The sequence below is a fragment of the Glycine max genome, chromosome 3 (genome assembly GCF_000004515.6).
Source record: "Glycine max cultivar Williams 82 chromosome 3, Glycine_max_v4.0, whole genome shotgun sequence".
Taxonomy (NCBI): domain Eukaryota; kingdom Viridiplantae; phylum Streptophyta; class Magnoliopsida; order Fabales; family Fabaceae; genus Glycine; species Glycine max.
Genome location: NC_016090.4, coordinates 35,787,350 through 35,807,689, shown reverse-complemented (window position 1 = coordinate 35,807,689; position 20,340 = coordinate 35,787,350). Strand labels below are relative to the sequence as shown.

The 20,340-nt window shown below is 29.4% G+C and overlaps 1 protein-coding gene across 1 annotated transcript; it reads left to right on the top strand.

Moving 5' to 3' along the window:
* The first annotated feature begins 1,399 nt into the window (after positions 1-1,399).
* Positions 1,400-5,291, top strand: SDP1-4 (triacylglycerol lipase SDP1). Its single transcript, XM_003521103.5, has 3 exons — positions 1,400-3,486; positions 3,674-3,817; positions 4,115-5,291. Exons 1-3 carry the CDS (start codon positions 2,065-2,067, stop codon positions 5,081-5,083), a joined length of 2,535 nt encoding a protein of 844 aa, XP_003521151.2. The 5' UTR covers positions 1,400-2,064; the 3' UTR covers positions 5,084-5,291.
* Positions 5,292-20,340: the final 15,049 nt, after the last annotated feature.

Below are 20,340 nucleotides of genomic sequence, written 5' to 3'. Positions count from 1 at the left end.
GGAAAGAAATCTCTCACAAACAATATGTGAGTATGAAGCAAGGATGATTTAATGATTGTGGAATTCCATTTGCTTACCTTTCTATCTCTTTTCACAGTGATTAAAAAACTAATTAAAATCTCCAAGATTTCTCTTTGAGCAGTAATCGCATAAGCAACTGGTCTTAAAAATAAATCTTCTGATGAGGTCTAGGAGGGCATGAGGAGGGTGTATTTAAAAATGAGGGTAGTTTAGGTAAAAATAAAAAGAAAAAGAAAGGAGGTATACAAGTATATAAGAAAGGTACAAATATCAACTATCCTAACATATTAGAAGGTCCATGAACATTATCATTGGACTCGTTCCGAGCTATATTGTATTATTTTGTTGAGTTACCCGTTGGGATATTATTATTAGCACCCACCCTTCCCCTCTAACCTTTCTTCCTTTCTTTCCTCTTTTCCTCCTTGTCTGTGGAAGCTCTCCCCTACACTCCCATTTCTTTCCTCTCAGTCCTTTACACGGTATTTTTTTTTTCTATCTGTAATTTATACAATGAAAACGAAATCAAGATTTCATTTTTTATTTATTTTCTGGCAACATTGATTCTATTGCAATTTTTGCAACACATCAAAAATGTGATTTCATTGTGTTAGAAATTTTGCAACAAATATTTTTTTTAAATGATAAATTTTTCTCTTAATTTTTTAGGTCAATGGATTGAAATAATTTTATATAATTATATCTAATGAGGTTACAATTTCAACTAGATGAAAAAGTATGAATGATAAAAGTCAAGGTTTCTTTTACCAACTCGACCAAGCATATGGAGCAAAAGGCTAATGATATTAGTTTGGGTAATGATAATGATAAAAATGTGGGTGGTGATGACATTGATATGCAACCACAACCTAACTATCCCGACTTTTGCAATGTGCAACGAAATCATATTTTTGTTATATATTTTTTTACACTCTCACTTGGACAATAAAATCATGATTTTGTTGTACAATGTTTTTGCAACCTCACTTACACAACAGAAAAATAATTTCGTTATACATTATAAAATAAAATACAATAAAATCATATTTTCGTGTCACAATATTTTTGGCACCTTCACTCATACAACAAAAATTATGTTTCCCCTCTACAAAGTGGGGAAGGATATTTTTAGACAGAAAATTTTAGTGAGGAAAATAGCAAAGCTTACGGAGCCAATATCAACTCCCTAGCCCGTTTTCCGTTTATTTGTGAGAAATAGAACTTAGAAAAACACCTAATTGTTCCCCTCACGTTTTTGTCGTTTGGTTTGCGTGTCAGCTGTTGTGTGTGCCCCTTGCTTGCGAAACCACAAATCCATAATTGGATGGCATTATCTAATTAGAATGTTTCAAACTTTCAACTTGCATCGCAACAACAAACCAAAACTATAAATTTGTCTGACTCTGCCACCTTTTTCTTTTTCCCTTATCTCTGTGGTATCCACGTCATCATTTCTTGACTAGGTTCCGCGTCACCGTATGGGTATCTTATCCCCTCCTCTCAGATCCCAATGCCATCCATTCTTAATTATAATAACACCAAAAATTCCTTGCCCCTTTAGCTCTGCACGAAGATTGGTTTTATAGATCGACGATTCGACTTCTGGGGTTGGTTAAAATTTCATCTTTTTTCATTTGAAAGGTTTTGGTTATCTGATTTCGAGTTGTGATCGTGGTTCTTAGGTTTCTTGGGGTTGGAAGAAAAACAATGACTTATAGCACTGTTCTGTTGCATATTCGTTTCTATTTTAGTTTCCTTTTTCTTTTTAATTTGGTTGAAGATGGGAATTTTACGAGTTTTGGAGCTAAACACAGCTGTACAGGACACATATACACTTTTTAAGTTTATCATTTTGTGAGATTCTGGTGTGAATTGTTTTCTTTGTACTCTTTAGCCTTGCCTTTTCCACAATGTGTACCCTTTGATATTAACATTGAAGATACAACTCTTACTATACTGACTTTATTATATATTATTTAATCCCTTTGTAGTTTATAGTTTTGATTTGTGAGAAGGACATTATTTAGTTTTGATCAAGGGAGAATGATGGATCATATTAGTAATGAGGCCAGTGTTGACCGTTTTCCAATTGGTCCTTCTGGCATTCTTGGTAGGACAATTGCTTTCAGGGTTCTTTTTTGCAAGTCTATCTCACATTTTAGGCACCACATATTTATTGTGTTGTTAGATCTCTTCTATAGGTTTAGGGGGGGTTTGGCATCCTTTATATCATGGTTGCATCCCAGGAACCCTCAAGGGATATTGGCAATGATGACAATTGTTGCTTTCTTGTTGAAACGATACACAAATGTGAAATCAAGGGCTGAAATGGCATATAGGAGGAAGTTTTGGAGAAACATGATGAGAAGTGCTTTGACCTATGAGGAGTGGGCTCATGCAGCTAAGATGCTTGATAAAGAGACAACAAAGATGAATGAATCAGACCTTTATGATGTGGAATTGGTGAGGAACAAGCTTCAAGAGCTCCGCCACCGTCGACAAGAGGGATCTCTCGGAGATATAATGTTTTTTATGCGTGCCGATCTTATTAGAAATTTAGGTAATATGTGTAACCCTGAACTACACAAGGGTAGGCTTCAGGTGCCTAAATTAATCAAGGAGTACATTGATGAAGTAACGACTCAATTGAGAATGGTCTGTGATTCTGATTCAGAGGAGCTATCATTGGAAGAAAAGCTTGCTTTCATGCATGAAACTAGGCATGCATTTGGGAGGACTGCTTTGCTGTTAAGTGGGGGTGCCTCTCTTGGAGCTTCTCATGTGGGTGTAGTTAAAACACTGGTAGAACATAAACTCATGCCTAGGATAATTGCTGGTTCAAGTGTGGGATCCATTATGTGTGCTGTTGTTGCCACTAGGACTTGGCCTGAGCTCCAGAGCTTTTTTGAGGATTCATGGCACTCATTGCAATTTTTTGATCAAATGGGTGGGATTTTTGCAGTTGTTAAGAGAGTCACAACATTGGGTGCTGTTCATGAGATCAGACAGTTGCAAATGATGTTGAGGCATCTAACAAGCAACCTTACATTTCAAGAAGCTTATGACATGACAGGCAGAATTCTTGGGATTACTGTTTGTTCCCCAAGGAAGCATGAACCGCCTAGATGTCTTAACTACTTGACTTCACCCCATGTGGTTATATGGAGTGCAGTAACCGCTTCTTGTGCCTTTCCTGGCCTTTTTGAGGCTCAAGAATTGATGGCAAAGGATAGAAGTGGAGAGATTGTTCCTTACCACCCTCCTTTTAACTTAGGCCCTGAAGAGGGCTCCACACCAGTGCGCCGTTGGAGGGATGGTAGCTTGGAGATTGATTTACCTATGATGCAGTTGAAAGAACTATTCAATGTCAATCATTTTATAGTTAGTCAGGCCAACCCTCATATTGCACCACTATTGAGATTGAAAGAATTTGTGCGGACTTATGGGGGCAACTTTGCTGCCAAGGTACATATTCATGGACTTGGACGTTTGGGCAAACACAATGCATATTACATTCATATACATTTTTATGTTTATTGGTATTGTGTACATTTGATTGGGAAATGTTTGCATCCTTTGAGAGTTTCCATTAAACTTGTTAACCACTCTTACTGCGTAATGATTGTATCAAATTTGGTTTTTGATTTTTCAGCTTGCTCATCTTGTGGAGATGGAGGTGAAACATAGGTGTCATCAAATACTGGAACTTGGTTTTCCATTAGGTGGACTTGCTAAATTGTTTGCTCAAGACTGGGAAGGTGATGTGACTGTTGTTATTCCCGCAACTCTTGCTCAGGTATGCACCTAAGGAACATTAAAATAACAGCTAGATATTTAAGGAGAAAATAACTTCAGCTAGATATCAATTCAAATAAAAAGTGCTAGTGGTTAACATGAAGCCTTTGATTACAAAACTTTGTGAAGTTTCCTTGGAAACATATTGGAATTATGTGGCAAATGTTCTTTCTATATTTGTCCACTTTTGCTAAAGGTTCAGGAGTTTATTTGTGTATCATTTACTAAAGATGATTCAGTTAATTAATGATTAAATTGTGCATATTGTGACTGTTGTTTTACCTGTGTCCTGTTCCAGTACACCAAAATTATACAGAACCCTTCTTATGGAGAGCTTCAAAAGGCAGCCAACCAAGGGAGAAGATGTACCTGGGAGAAACTTTCAGCCATAAAAGCAAATTGTGGCATTGAGCTTGCTCTTGATGAGTGTGTTGTGATTCTCAATCATATGAGAAGACTAAAGAGAATTGCTGAGAGAGCTGCTTCTGCCTCTCATGGTTTGTCCAGCACTGTCAGGTTCAGTGCTTCAAAAAGAATTCCTTCGTGGAATTGCATTGCACGAGAGAATTCGACCGGCTCCCTTGAGGACCTTACTGATGTTGCCTCCTCATTGCATCAAGGCATCGGCAGTTCCAGCAGAGCCAATGGCAAAACTTGGAAGACCCACCGTGGCATACATGATGGAAGTGACAGTGACTCTGAAAGTGTTGATTTGCATTCTTGGACAAGAACTGGCGGGCCTTTGATGAGAACTACTTCAGCAAATATGTTCGTTGATTTTCTCCAAAACTTAGAGGTTGATACGGATCCTAATAAAGGCTTAGTGAGTCACACTATCCATAATGATTTTCAGTATCATAGCCCCAGGCTCACAACACTAGATAGGAACTCTGATAGCACAGAATCTGAGCCAAGGGAAACTGGCAACAGGGTTGTCAATGTGTCCAGCATACTTGTGACCGAAGGTGATCTTCTGCAGCCTGAAAGGATCCATAATGGGATTGTGTTTAATGTTGTCAAGAAAGAAGACTTGTCACCCTTAAGTAGTAGCAGTCATGGTTTTGAAAATTACAACATTGAAGTTGCTGAATGTGTCCAAGATGAGTGTCCAGGGAAGGAGATAGATGCTGCTAGCTCTGCATCTGAACACGGAGATGATGAAGAATCCATGCCAGCCAGGTCCTTAACTGACATGCCAGATTACAATTCCATTGATCATCATTCGGGCACAGATTCGGGTATGGATCAAAGCATTGTTGACAGTTAGTGTCAAGTATCAGTTCTTTTCCAGTGACATTTTAATATTTTGTTCCTATTGCCCTCCATATTGTAAATAGTACTCATTCTAGACTTGGAGAGGTCTTTATTCATGATTTTGATGGGAATAGCCCACCAATTTGGTTTGCTCATAAATGTAACAAAGATAAAGAGTTTGTATACATAAATTCCACGACAACATTGATATTTCTTGGTTACCACTTCTCAGATGAATGAAATGGAGACATGGTTTTCATAATTTGATTAACTGAATTAATTACAATATTATTAACAAGATCTGAAGAGGATTTAGTTTCTGATTTGCATGAAGGTTGCTTGGTGCAACTGCTGTGTGTGATATTACTTGTGGACAAAATTTCTTGTGTATGAGAGAAACACCACATGGGTTCTTAAGTTTCTCGTGACAGCTAGAAGTATTAAGTTTTTAAGAAAGACAAATGGATTATGACAGTACATGTTTGGAAATATGGTGCAAAATGACTTTTGAGACATAAATTACTTTTCAATACCTTTGTTTTTGTTTTCATTTTATTTTTATTTGTTAGATTTACATTGAAACATGTGTCACAATAATCTTAACTTGAAATCAAACATCTACATGATCATCATAAACTACCTTTTGAGTTCTTTTTTGCTCACAAAGTAATGCTACTAGTTGTAAAATTGTGAGGGACCAGACAAATGCTTGTAAAGTATCCATTTGTTTTAGATTTTAGGATAATTAATTTTTAATTACTGAACATGATTAGGGTCTGTGCTTAAATTAAGTTCAATCAATCATAAGCATATGTTACAAAGTGTAAAACTGATTTTGACCTTAAACCAAAAGGGAAAATCTATGAATAAAACAAGTCAGACAAACTTTTTGAAGCTGTTGTGAATATGGGGAAGCATAAATGTGGATCATCAAAATCACTAGTGATGTGTCGCAAAGTCCCTACTTTAGTGCATGACAGTATATGTGAAGATTTATTTTACATTTAATTAAAGGATAATTTAAAGAAACAAAAGATAGAGTCTTATCATTAAACCAAAGCCATCAATACTATATTCCGTTAGCTGTAAGCCTGTTGTTAGTTTTCCAATGTTGTTTGAAATCGTATTCCATGCAATCCCTTATTTTCTCTGGTCTTTTATTCCATGAAAACCCTTCAATCAAGCAGCTATCACATCCGTTAATTTTTTATGCTCTCACTGCCACTCTCTACGGTGGAGACTACATAGCAAGTCCCATAAAATGATATTCAAATCTACATACACTTGACAAGATGTAATACTTGGTGTTATATTATGTATCAAGATGTTCACACTACCTTATAAGATAGCCAATTATCTTCAATGCAGGGTATACTTTTTCATTTTTGGTAATTAGTTGCAAGTACATTACATTGCTATTTGTTACTTTAATTCTATTTTTCTTACCTCCGAAGGATCTCATAGGACTAGCATAAGTGCTCGTAAAGGATTTACCTATCCAGGACCTCAAAGGAACCCCCTAAGGGGGAATAATCACCAAGAGGGGTTGATAAACAAGAAGGTATTTGAACCCATGCACTTGGATAATGCACAAAATCGTCTGAAATTATCAAACCAATTAAACAAACCTACGTCATCTAAATGCATGATTTTTTGCTGTTCATGTTTAGTATATAAATAAAAGAGTAAATTATGTCACAACTTCTACCTCACACATATATGTACTAATAATAAAAGGAATAAGAAATCAGAATTAATTAAAAAAATTTAAAACACATTTAAATAAAAGCATTATATAAGGATAAAAGGCTCACATTCACTTCACTATTATCAAAAACATTTTTGGCTTAAAACATCATATAATTAAACAAAACTCATATCCCAATATCACATTCTATCAGAGTATTGTGTCCCAACATCCTTCAGTACAAGATTTCTTAAAGCAATTCACCTAGTCATCTGCTCCCATAAACACAAAGTTTAAGATGATCACAGGATCCAAACACAAACAACACACGGGAATGAGTTATCACATTCTTAACTAATAGAGAGAAATAAGACAACATGTAGATATACATATCATATAAACGAAATACAATTTACTTAAATATAATTCACTTCATTCCACCACTTTGTTGTGTAACATCACATCACAACACAACACGTCTCATTCATTTTCACATCATTCACGTACTCAAGGATTAAAACACAATATCACTAAATCAATCAATATCGACCAATACACAAGCGTTATGCAACAGATACACTAAGACTCAATCATATATGCAATGTGGTACTATGTAAGTGAAAAACCACGTTGGGTGTCTAGGATTACATGACAAGACAAACCACACACTAGTTAGTCAGGTCACTCTCACCAGGTAAAATCATAGGGAGATCAGTCAGGGTCACGCTGTTTTGCGAGAATGCTCAAACCATATGGAATCGACATAGACTTAAAGGAGACTCAAACCGGGTGTATTTACCCCTAAGGCCTAGACTCTGAAGAGTCTGTCAGGGTCTCTCCCTCCTGATTCAGGTCCAACCTAGAAAACATTTTAGCACACAGACTCTATCTATAAACAGTACAAAACACATGACTCCTCAATTGTTCTCAAAATAATTTTATCTCATCGCGCCTGTGATTAAACTCGTCGGGTCCCCACAGTGATTCCCATCACAATACTCGTTGCGCATTAACTCATCACCCTTAAAGTGTCTTATAATCGTGTGATTGTACGATTCATAACTCACAACTCAGTGCACACAACATCTCAATGCACATATATATTACAAGTCAATACATACTCAATTTATCACATACACTCGGTCTCAATCACAATGGTATAATCATAATTTAACATGTTATCACACCTCATGAATCATATACACTTTACCTATAAACTATGTAATACACACAACTACTCAATTGTTTTCAAAATCATTTTAATTCGTCGCGCCTCAAAGTGATTAAACTCGTCGGGTTTCCACAATGAATCCCATCACAATACTCGTCGCGCAAAAACTCGTCGCCCTTAAAGGTTCTTACAATTGTGTGATTGCACAGTTCATAACTCACAACTCAATATATACAACATCTCAATACACATGTATTTCACCATTCATCACAGATTCAATTTGTCGCTTACTCATAATTTGAACCCATTTCATAATCTCAATATAACAATTTATACAAAAAAGTTTCTCACAACATGGGGAGTAAAACCCCTCAAACAATTTCACACAATTATATTAAAATCAATAAATCAAAATCATAGGTCAAAAGCACAAAAACATCAAGAGCACTCAATTTTATCAACCAATTCATATCAGAACACCAATTAGTCCGTCAAACACAACAATCTCATATTTATAATCATAAAGGAAAATTATAATTTAATAAACATCCTAAAATAAATCCCAATTTAATTCTCTAAGATTCTCTACACATGTTCATTCTAACCCCCAATTGCGATAAACTCATCCCTTACCTCTAAGCGAACTCACGTGTGTATTCCGACAGCGATAGCAACATCTCTAGCAGTTTTCTAAGATTTTTCAAACTTTTCCTCTTGTTGCTCTGATAGGGTTTCCAAGCATCAGAGAGAAAGATAAGAGATTGAAGCCTCCATTTTACAGTCTCTGTGCGAAGAACATTTTTCTCTTTGTGAACATTATTTTGCAAATTCCAACGGTGAAAGTATGCAAAAATGGGTTCCCAAGGTGGTTTTCAAATTTCACGATGATTCAATGGTTGACGAGTCTGAGATCGTAGTTTTACTGGGACAAGTTTTGGGTTTCTACGGGAAAAGAGAAAGTTACGATGCAAAGGACATTTCTCTCACCTCGGACATCATCAAAAACTGACATAACTTGTTTCTATTTATAGATAGGGTACTTTCAGTCTATTATTTTCCTTCAAACCATTATTTTAATAAAATTATTTCTTCTTATTTATTTAATTATAAAAACCTCATCATTTTTTTAAAACTCTATTTATTTATAAATAAAAATTCTTTTTAATTTATTTACGAAAATGGAATATTACAAATTACACCAAAATTTCCTCTCTTTTTTGAGATTTTATATAATTTCTCTACTTTCTTAATGTTGCAAACTCTCTTATAAGAGTACATGATGTACGTAATACAATTAAGGAGTTTTTTTAATGTAATATATAAGGAATGTTAATGTAATCTTCTTCGTTAAATTATTTTTCCAGCAATGCGTGTGAAAGAATTTTAATAAAAAAATGTAATGAGAACTAAATTGCATAAATGACTATCATTTATCGAGCTAGCAACAGGGCAGCTTAATGTATATTTAAATCTAAAGTAAACTTTAAAATGAAGTATTTTTAAATTAGTTTAAAAAATTATTAAAATCATTATAATTGTATTTAAAATTTATCTTTTATCTTTTAAAATGTAAATTACTTATTAAGTTATTATAATAATTTTTGTTTAGATAAAAAAATGTTAATCACTTAAATCTTTGTGAAATTTTTATTAATGTTAGTTTTAAAACATTTTTTTCATTAAAGCAACAATTGCAGAAACTGTTAACATTATTTTGTAAGCATCTATAAAAAAAAAAACATTATTTTATGAGCAAGAATAAAAAAAATGTTGATTAATATATTATTTTTCACTAAGCAATCAAATAGAAGTCTATTAACAAGATAAATAGGGGGTTCTCTCGAAGTTGTGGGTGTGTATCCATATTGAGCTGTTTATTTTATTTTATTTTTCCCATGGCCACCAACCCACCCTTAAGGAAATGCGGTTGGGGAATGCAGAATGGCAAAGAACTTAGGTTATTAACGATAAAATATGGACCTTGTAGTTGCTGTTGTTGTTGTGTGTTTTTCTTTTAATATGGGTGAACAAGTATCGGATTGAGACTTGAGACAGGTTTATTTCTATTCTTATCGATCTGATCTTAAATTTGTTTGGGTCACTTGTTTGAATCTGAATTGAAACCCTCAACCAAGACTCGATAAATTAAGGACGAGATCAAACATAAACTCGATTTATTATCATAAAATATCAATCTTAACATTATTTATCGTTAAACAGTTGAATAAATGAAATATTAAACTTAAATTAAGACATATTTTATAATATATATTTCAAAATAAATTATACCATTATTAATAAATTAAATTGCAAATTTGATCTCTTGTTTTTTTTTCACTGCTTTGGTTTTCCTATTTTAGAAAACTCAAAACTAAGGTAAAATCTTTTTAAACACATCCAAGTCAATTAATTCTTTTTATATTTTTCTTCTTTTCACATCATATCACTTATAATATTTTTTTTCTTTTTCTCACTAAATGTCAACTAACATATTGGGTGTTTAAGTATTCTTTTTCCGAAAAAAAAACACTATAATTACGTGTTAAAAGAGTAAATTGCATTTATACCTCTAAAATTTTGCATATTGTACAAGATATCTCTCCTTTTTTTTATCCTACAATAATCTCATTAGTTGTTTAAAAAACATTACATTTACGCCTCTTATACATTACCCTAATTTCCTTAATTATTTAAATAATATTATATCGTGTATCCAAGTTATTGTAAAAGTAAAAAAATAATGTAATCTGAACAAATTTCATGAGGTTTCAATTTAAAAAAATATTTACTCTTGAAAAAACTGACATGTGTTATATTTTAATATTCATGAATCTTAAAGGTAGGAAGCATAAATGAGTCTCACAGTGACATTTTTCTCCCTCTAATATCATCAATCTTATTATTAATTTTAGAATTTGAAATGATAACACAAAGTTTTAAATAGCTCTATCTTTATTTTATTTTTTGTAAAAATTAAAGACAATGAAATGGTTTTACAATAACTCATTCATCCTCATTGATTTTGATATTGCACCTAAAATTTCCATTTCATCGTATGAAGTTTTAAATTCATTCACATTTTGAAGTCTCTAATTCAATAATAAGAGCATCTCTGACTACGATTGCTTAACCTACTTTAATAAAGATTCCTGAATTGGGATACACTGTTGGAGCTGTTGAGTTGACCTTTGCATATAAGGGACGATTCCTTTAATCAAAGAAGAAATATGTTTTGTGGTGCCCGTTAAATTGTAACGTTGAAAGAAATATTTGCTTAAATTGTATGAAAAGTACTGTCATGGTAGAGATCGTTTAAAAATTATAAACAATAAAGTTATGCAACTCCAATTCAACCATTAAAGATGCTTTCAGAAGGGTTTGAAACTAGCTCGAGCTCCCATGATGCACAAAGTTGGATAAAAAATTATTCTCAACATAATTTTTTAATTGCGAAAAGTGTTTATTATAAAAAAAAATTGAGGGAAGGTAAGTTTGTGTAATTCGATCATATACATCAATATAATTTTACCAAACTGTCATTATTCAATTGAGTTCAGATCCTTAAGTAACATTTTGGTTTCAGTAGGATGTTATGGATAAAAAAATCACAATTAAGAGGAGAGATATTATTAAAAGTCACCAATTAAGTTTTTATGAAGACTAATCATTAACAAATTGGTAAATATTAATGTTGTGATGATAAAAAAAATTGAAATTTACACTTTTTTTTATATGATATAAGTGACTTTAAAGTCATCTTCTCCTTTCTTGTTGTGCACTTGCCCCATTTGAGGGCAGTGGAGTGGACAAACCTTTGTGGATTCATTCCATCTGCTTCACACAGACGGAGAATGAGGACACACCATTTTTGCAATTGTTCATGCATTCAATGCTATGTATAGTATTTCCAGCTTCATTATATATATTACTTCCAAAATCACTGATTTTCAGTCCTAAGTAATCCAACTAAATGCAACTTATAGGAAATAAACAATAGTCATGGCTACATTAAAATATATATTTCGAGAGAGAATAGTCATGGCATAATGACAAAGTATGTGTGTGATTGGAAAACGTAAAAAAGAAATGGTTGACAACAAGTTAAATATATCTCCTACACACGCTGTATCTGTGCATGAATTGAAGGATCAGTTATTATATTAATGCCTTGTTAACCAATGTTTTTAAAATATTAGTTAAGAAATTAAAATAAGTATTTATTAAGAAAATCATTAAAAAATATAAGGAAAAGTTATAAGCAACAAATATTATGTATTTTAATAAAAAATTATTTTAAATTATTTAACCAATGATTAACTTTACACATTAATACAAGTGGATAGTGGGATTTGTGGTGGGGTGGTCCAATTCTCTAATATCAAGGGCAGCCCACTGAAAAGGAGGGGTCAGGAACCATGTATCTTTCAATGTGCGTGTAAACTCAGCGTGGCAGTGCCAATCCTTATGGACATATCACATATCACAAACCAAACCTAAAAGGGAGGTCAAAGTCACCAGTGAATGAAGCTCACATGCACTTTTGTTTTGTTTACACTTTTAAAACATTTTTTAATATATATTTTATTATAGCTTAAATAACATTTTGATAATGTAAATTAAAGGATTTTTAATTTGTTTAACTCTAAATTTAATCACTAAATTTTTATTATTTTATGAATTTTATCACTTAAGTTTTATTTTCATAAATTTTATAATTTATTTTCTTTCACAAATTTTATCATTCAACTTTTAACATGTTTGTAAATTTTATTATCCAACTTTCTAACTTAGTTGTGATTATAATTGATATAAAAAATCATTTTTCTACCTTGCTTATAATTTCAAGTATTGTAAAAATTCAAACTTATTCATCGTTGATAAATAATTTTTAAAACTACTTAGTTTAGTATATAATTTTACTAAATCACCTAGTAAAAAAATTCATTAATAATGATAAAATACATAAAAATAAAAAATTTGAATGATAAATTTATAAAATAACAAAAGTTGAGTGGTTAATAACTTGCAATTAGGCCTTTTTAATTTTAGTCTTCTAAAAAATTGCTTTGATTTCAATTCTTTAAAGATATTTTTTTAGTCTCAAATAAGAATAATAAATGATGATGATGATTTTTAAAAATAAATAATTATTTAACAATAATTTTAATAATTCATTAGCTTGTCACATCATTAATAAAATTATCCACAGCATATGTAATTTATTTTATAAACTGTTTTAAAATTATTTATTAATTAATTTAATGTCATTTATTGTTCTACACAAAGAGAATTTAAAAATACAATTTATGAAAAAAATATGGGAATGTAAAACAAAATATTAGAGAATGTGTTGCAGAATATTTCTCACTTAATTTCAAAATATATCAATCTGTATGTTGTGTTTAGGTGTCAGCGATTTTCTTTGAGGATTTTCCGTGTGCCCAACCAATTTCCGCGTGCTATTCACGGTCGGCGCATAACCCAATCCAAGTTGCCCAATTTGTGGACAATTTGTGCTCTAGTTCTTGGCTTCTTTCTTGCATTTTTTTCCCCTTCTTTTCTTTTTTTATAATAAAAGTGACGAACATAGTCATCAATTTTTAAATATAGTTAATGTAAAAGTTATATAATGTGAATTTTTCATCACCGAACAATTTAATAAATTACTTGAAACTGTTCTAATTTAATAAGACATCTGAAATTTAAGTATTAAGGACGTAATTATATTAAATATTTAAAGCAAGAATCATAATATTCATAATCGTTTTATTGTCCTACTTGAGTCATTCGAACGTGATTGGTTAAGTGAAATATATATATATATATATATATATATATATATATATATATATATATATATATATATATATATATATAGTTGTAGTCTATAAAAAATTATTTTATATTTTTAAACAATTAAAATATTATATAGATAAGTTTTAAAATAAGTTATTATAAAAGTGAAAAAAAATGGTATATAATATGTAATTAATAATTAAACGAATATATAATTTTCTTATATAAACCCTTCATTTTAATTTTAATTAAATTCATGAAGATATATATTGCATTGTCACTGGCGACGTTTCCTATTTGGAAATCAGGAATTGTCTTTATGCCCCAAAAATCAGGAAATGTCCTAAGAATAGTTAGTTATTTTTTAGCCAAAGAATAGTTAGTTAAAGTGTTTTACTTGTGTTAAAAAGAAAATAAAGTGTTTTATTAATATCAAAATACGAAATATTTGTAATATTTAAATCTTACTTTGGTTTGGTTGTGACAAATCATGTGCATGTGCAATTTAAATTTTGTGAAAGGAATTTAATCTTGCATTAAATGTCTCAGTGTTCATATTTCTTCATGCCTCAATGGTATTAACAAAAAATACTTTTAGCTTGCCTATAAATACTAGATATAGGAAGAAAAATAGTTGATTCTGATGCAAAATGTTGTCTTCTCAATCCTTAACTCTCTTGTAATCTTTATTGTATATTCTTTTATGTTAAGTAAAAGACTTCAACTTCATTTGTATCCATCTTGTTAAGACAAAATACAATGAGTTTTATTATTAACCTTTTACAAGAGAAAATAGTTGAAGCCCTGAAGAGATTTTAAATCAAAGAATACTTAGAAGGAAGCTTAAAGAGACATAAGTAACATTAAGTTATTATTTGGAGAAACAAATCAAAAAATACTGGTTGACTTTAAAAAAATATTTATAACAATTTTATTTATTAATGAAACTCACGATTATGTGTCAAATATTAGAAGTAATCTTGATTAAGACAATCTAAATTAGTCAAAATGTGTCAATTCAACCATTCGAGTTACTCACAAATTAAGAAAATCTACCTAATTCGATTTACTTTTTGATGAACAAAAAAAAAGTTAATTTGACCAAAGTCATGGTGTGTAACTTAGTTTGCATGTGATGCTCTAGCCTCTAAGGTAGAAACCATGTGCTCAACAACCTTGGCCTCCCACCATTAACATTCACAATCATCTCCTTAACATTTACAATGATTTACTCAACCATAATGACTCTCTCATCATATGTGTCGTTGCTTCATAAAGAGTCACTCAAGACTCTTGAGTCAACGACAATGCACAAAGATGGAGGTTTAATTTACAAGTAAATCTATGATTTCATGAACTCGTCCTTAATTTTTTGATGCCACCAACATCTTGCCAAATGCCATGCTTGGTTAATGCAGCTACTTCCTATAGAAGCCTCACCATTTTGCATTTGCATTTGGCTAAGACATTATTTTTATTCTTTGTTCAATCTCAAGAAATACAAACTAGCTATTAAGAAACTTATTTTGTTTGACAACTAAATTGTATAAAAATAATGTATATATGATTGACTACTTATATATGTCCTTTAAAATTAACTATCAACCCAATTGTATGACCTTTTCTTATGGGTAGCCAAGAACAACTCATCAAGGTCCACAGATTGTGTAAATCTCTCAGTCTTTCGAAAAGGCAACCAATGTTAAGTCTTAAAAATTAGGTTTAATTATCCATTTAATTAATATAGTTTCTAAATTTATTCATTTTAGTTTTTATAATTAATAAGTAAATATTCTAGTCCTTAAAGTTTAATAAGTGAATTTTTCAGTTTTTAAAATTTACATTTTAATTCTCAAAAGGTTTTTATCGTTAAAATTTTTTAACTCTGTTAGTTAAAAAGTTTTAACAATAGAGATCTTTTGAAAATTAAAATATAAACTTTAGGATTAAAAATCCACTTATTAACTATAAGGATTAAAAGAGATAAATTTAAAAATTATAGACTAAATGAATAATTAAACCTAAAAATTAAAATATAACATTCCAAAGATATTGAACATTCTCCTAAAGTAAAATTACCTAATAAGATAATTGATAAATATTGAAATGATGTAAAAAAAACACACGCAATGCATATATACACACGTACATTAATTTTTTTTTCTAATAACTTATCATTTTAAAAATTAGGACAGTAAATTTTTAACTTTATATTACAAAAAGATGGTAAATTTTTTATATTTTACTTATATTGTTTGAAATTAAATTTTAATAACCTTATATTTTTTTGAAACCTTATATTGTTTTAAATCAAATTTTCTTTCTTTTTAAAAAAATAGAATTTAATTAAATAAAATTATATAGTTTTAAATCACTTTTTAATATTTAAATATATTTTTAATAATATTGTTTTAAAACAAAAACAAAAATTAAAAAAACAAAAACTGTCCGTAACTTATTAACCAATTTTCGTAAATTACTTTAAGTAGCTTATAAAAATAGTTATAAATTGTTAAAATAAACTTGTTTGTAGAAAATGATTAAAATTTGATGAATAATCAATCAACCCAAAGCTAGCTAGCACATATACTATATTTTTTTCCTCTTTATTTTTTACCATTGCATGGTAATTTGAGGGTCAGGAAGAATAGTAGAGTGCACGTTAAACAGAGTCCAAAACTGGTCGCTCTCCCTGCACCAATTCTGTGGAAAATGTTGAAAAGTAAGAATTAATTTAATATCTGAAAAGACATTGATGCAAGTTCCAAGGAATCTAAGGCGAAAGAGTTCATTAGAAATCTGGCATCTCCGGTTGCGTGGGAATGAAAACATATTTTCTTTTCGGGTAAATAATCATTTATGTATTTGTCTATGAAAAATTAAAAATTAAAATTTATTTTTTAAAGTGTAAAAATGTTATAAATTTATCCAACAGTTATTATTCATTTTCGTCTTTTTTTATCATTTTAAAAAAATATTTTGACAAACATAATTTAAAATAAACATAATAATAATCATAATTTATTTGTCACAATAAAAATTATTTAAAATAAATATTCTATCAATATTATATTTATTTTGGGTAATTTTTATTATGATAAATAAATTATGATCGTTAATCAATATTATAGTTATTATTATGTTTATTTTAAAGTATGTTTGTCAAAATATTTTTTTTAAGTGATTATTATAATGTTATGCTTATAATAGTAAAAAAAAGAAAAAATTTAACCTAAAATTATATTTGACCTTCAAATAAAATGAAATTTGGGGTCAGTCCAATAGAAACATACTGATGTTTAGATCTAATAAAAAATTACTATCATTTACGTCTAATAAAAATTACTAATATTTTGATACAATGAAAAATTATTGACATTTTGGTCTAATAATGATAACTTAATAACATTTTGATCCAATTGAAACGTATTAATATTTTGGTCCAAAAAAAAAATACCGACATTTTTGTTCAACAAAAAATTATTAACATTTAGATTCAATAATAGTAATTTATTGACATTTTCGTCTAATCTATTCAACATGATCACATATACAATCAATTTTGTGACAAATTTATCTTTTTATATCATATAGACTATTTTATTAACGGAATAGAAGTTAACGGTTGAATAATTTTATCATATTTTTGGAGACTATATTTTGAATTATAATCTTTTAGATAGGAATTTATCAATGAATATTTATGAATAAAAATAATTATTTACCCGCTTCGTTTCTTTTCTTTTCTTTGGTCTATGCGAATATGTATGTATAGGAGCAGCTGCAAAGCTAATTATTTGGACCAAAACATTTTCTCAAGTTTAACTAATAATTTATTGAAACTAATGTGTCGAATTTTATGTTAATAGGTTTACTTTGGTTTTTAATTTAGGCTTACTTATTGGTCTGCGAATTAGCAAAATACGAAGGACTGAAGGACTTCCTTCGTTGTATAACTATTAAAATATATATTTTATGTTTTCCAACAAAAAAGTATAATTTTTTACTGGTTGTAGACACAAGTTATATTAAATGTAGGCGTAAATTATTATAAATTTTCTACTACTTAAATTTAATTTTTTCATATAAAAAAATGTACATTGAACGAATCATATATATTAATTTTCTTATAAACTAATTGTACATTACTTTCATATTTACATTTAATTGACATTTTAAAAGAACATTTTTATTTATATCTCATTTTAAAAAATCATTATATTGATTATAATCTTGTTTTTTTTCTCTATTTAATTTAGGACGGGTTGATACCACCATTTACCTTGTTTTTTTAAAAGAAAATATATTAAAAAAAGAGAAAAATATGAGAATAATCTTCTTATGTGAGAATGAAACAATCATTCTTAATAGTTAGATTCAAATGAAAGATCAAGATTAAAATATTTTAAATTTAAATTTAAATTAAAGTTTCATTTAACTATAAATTTCTATAAGATTTATCAAATAAAAAATTAAATATTTTAAATATTTAATTTACGTCAAGATCGTTATCACTATTCGCATAATCACAGTCGTAACCATTGTCGTCACTATCAACATTATTACCACAGTTGTCGATGCCACCATTGTCATGACCATCATCGTTATCACTACCATCGCTGCTACCACCATCATCATGAGTGACACTGACAGTCGTGTTAGTGGCAACCATGGTAGTCATGATGGTAGTGATTGCGACGACAATGATGGTTTGTTTAGTCTTAAATTGGGATCAAGACAAAAAAATTTCTTCTATAGAAAATGTGCATGCTTCTTTTGTTGAAATAAGTATAAATGGTTTGTTAGATATTTCTTAAGAATTGACTTAGTGAAATCCCATAATTCATATATAAGAAAAAGAAATAATGGTCGATGCCACCGTTATCATGACCATCATCGTTACCATTACTATTGCTGCTACCATCATCATCATGAGCGACAGTGACAATCATGTTAGTGGCAACCATGGTAGTCATGGCGACGGTCATGGTGGTGGTGGTGGTTGGGACGACAATGATGATTGTAGTGACGATCTTGACGTAAATTAAATATTTAAAATGTTTAATTTTTTGTTTGATAAATCTTATAAAGATTTTAGGATTAAATGAAGCTTCAATTTGAATTTAAAATATTTTAATCTTTATATTTCATTTTAATCTAATAACAATGGATGACAATGATCATTATTGTTCTCACATAAGAGAGTTATTCTCGTATGATCTAGCATTAAATTTAAACACATTTTTCAATAAAAATTGAATCCTTAATTTGTTATGTTATGAAAGATTGATCCCTTCTATTAAATCCAACCTTTGACGGTGTTTAGGATATGTTGGATCCAACACTTTTTATCAAAAAGTTACTTGTAAATTAAATTTTAAAAATAAATTCTCTGACATATTATTTATTTATTTATTATTTTTAAAAGCTACTTTGATATTGAAAATTGTTTAATAAAAAAAATTAAAAGCTTTAGTTTTATTCAAAATTATTTATCTAATTCTCTCTCTCTCTCTCTATATATATATATATATATTATATGCACACAAATATATTTCTATAAAATTAATATAATTTATATAAATTAATCTAATGATAATAAAATAAAAAATTTTAAAAAATAGGTAAGACAGTATCTGATTGTTGATGTAAAAAACTTTCTATATTTATAAATTTAAAATTTAAAACACCATATATCATATCAATAATCAATTTACTTAGTTTAGTTTCATAATTTGCTACTTAATTTAATTTTTTTTAATTCATCCTTATATATTAAAGATAAAATTCCTTATGTAAATGATTATTGAAACTGGTCTACTCTTCTTTATATTATTATTTATTTGGAGGTTTAGGAATTAGTTCAGAAAATAATCCTGCATGAAGAGGTTGTGGTCTCATTCATTCGGGACCCATCCCCTTTGAGTTGCAATTTTGCGAAGAAGGAAACTTACACCTGAGTATCATTAGTCACACTAGAACTTTGCCTTGATGATGTTTTGTGTGTAACTGTTGATGCACTTGGCACAATTTTTGTACGCTTACAATTATGCTATTTTCTTCATTAATAAAAAAAGGATAAAATGCCTATTCTTAATGATAAGAATATTTATTTCTATATTTATTTATGAACTTGGGTATTTTTTTTACCAAAAGTTAATAACTAATCCTTGAAGATATTTTTTATTTATTTTAATAGACACAATTTCATCATTATTTGATTATGGTAATTTACATTATTTTATTTTAATTTATAATAATTAATTTATATTTTTTTCTTAGGTAAATTAAAAATATTCATATAAGATATCAGAATTTATTAATTGATAATAATTATTTATGCTAAAATTAAAATTATTTCCAACGCTCCTTACATAATTTTTTCTTAGATTTTCTTAGTATAGAGGTTATTAAAAAGATTAAAATTAAAAAAATCTAAGAAAATATTTGATAGGAGAATTTTTTTTTAGTTTCCTGGTAATCTTAAATTGGTAATATTTTTAAAATCTTATTTAATTAAAAAAAAATTCGACCATTCAAAAAATGTAAAACTTTGCAATATATATATATATATATATATATATATATATATATATTAACCAACACAAATATTATA

What these genes read in the sequence shown, in the direction of transcription:
- SDP1-4 (XM_003521103.5), top strand. Translation starts at nt 2,065, where the DNA reads ATGATGGATCATATTAGTAATGAGGCCAGTGTTGACCGTTTTCCAATT. An exon ending in GGGGCAACTTTGCTGCCAAG is followed by an intron (nt 3,487 to 3,673) that starts GTACATATTCAT and finishes TTGATTTTTCAG; the next exon opens with CTTGCTCATCTTGTGGAGAT. An exon ending in TTCCCGCAACTCTTGCTCAG is followed by an intron (nt 3,818 to 4,114) that starts GTATGCACCTAA and finishes GTCCTGTTCCAG; the next exon opens with TACACCAAAATTATACAGAA.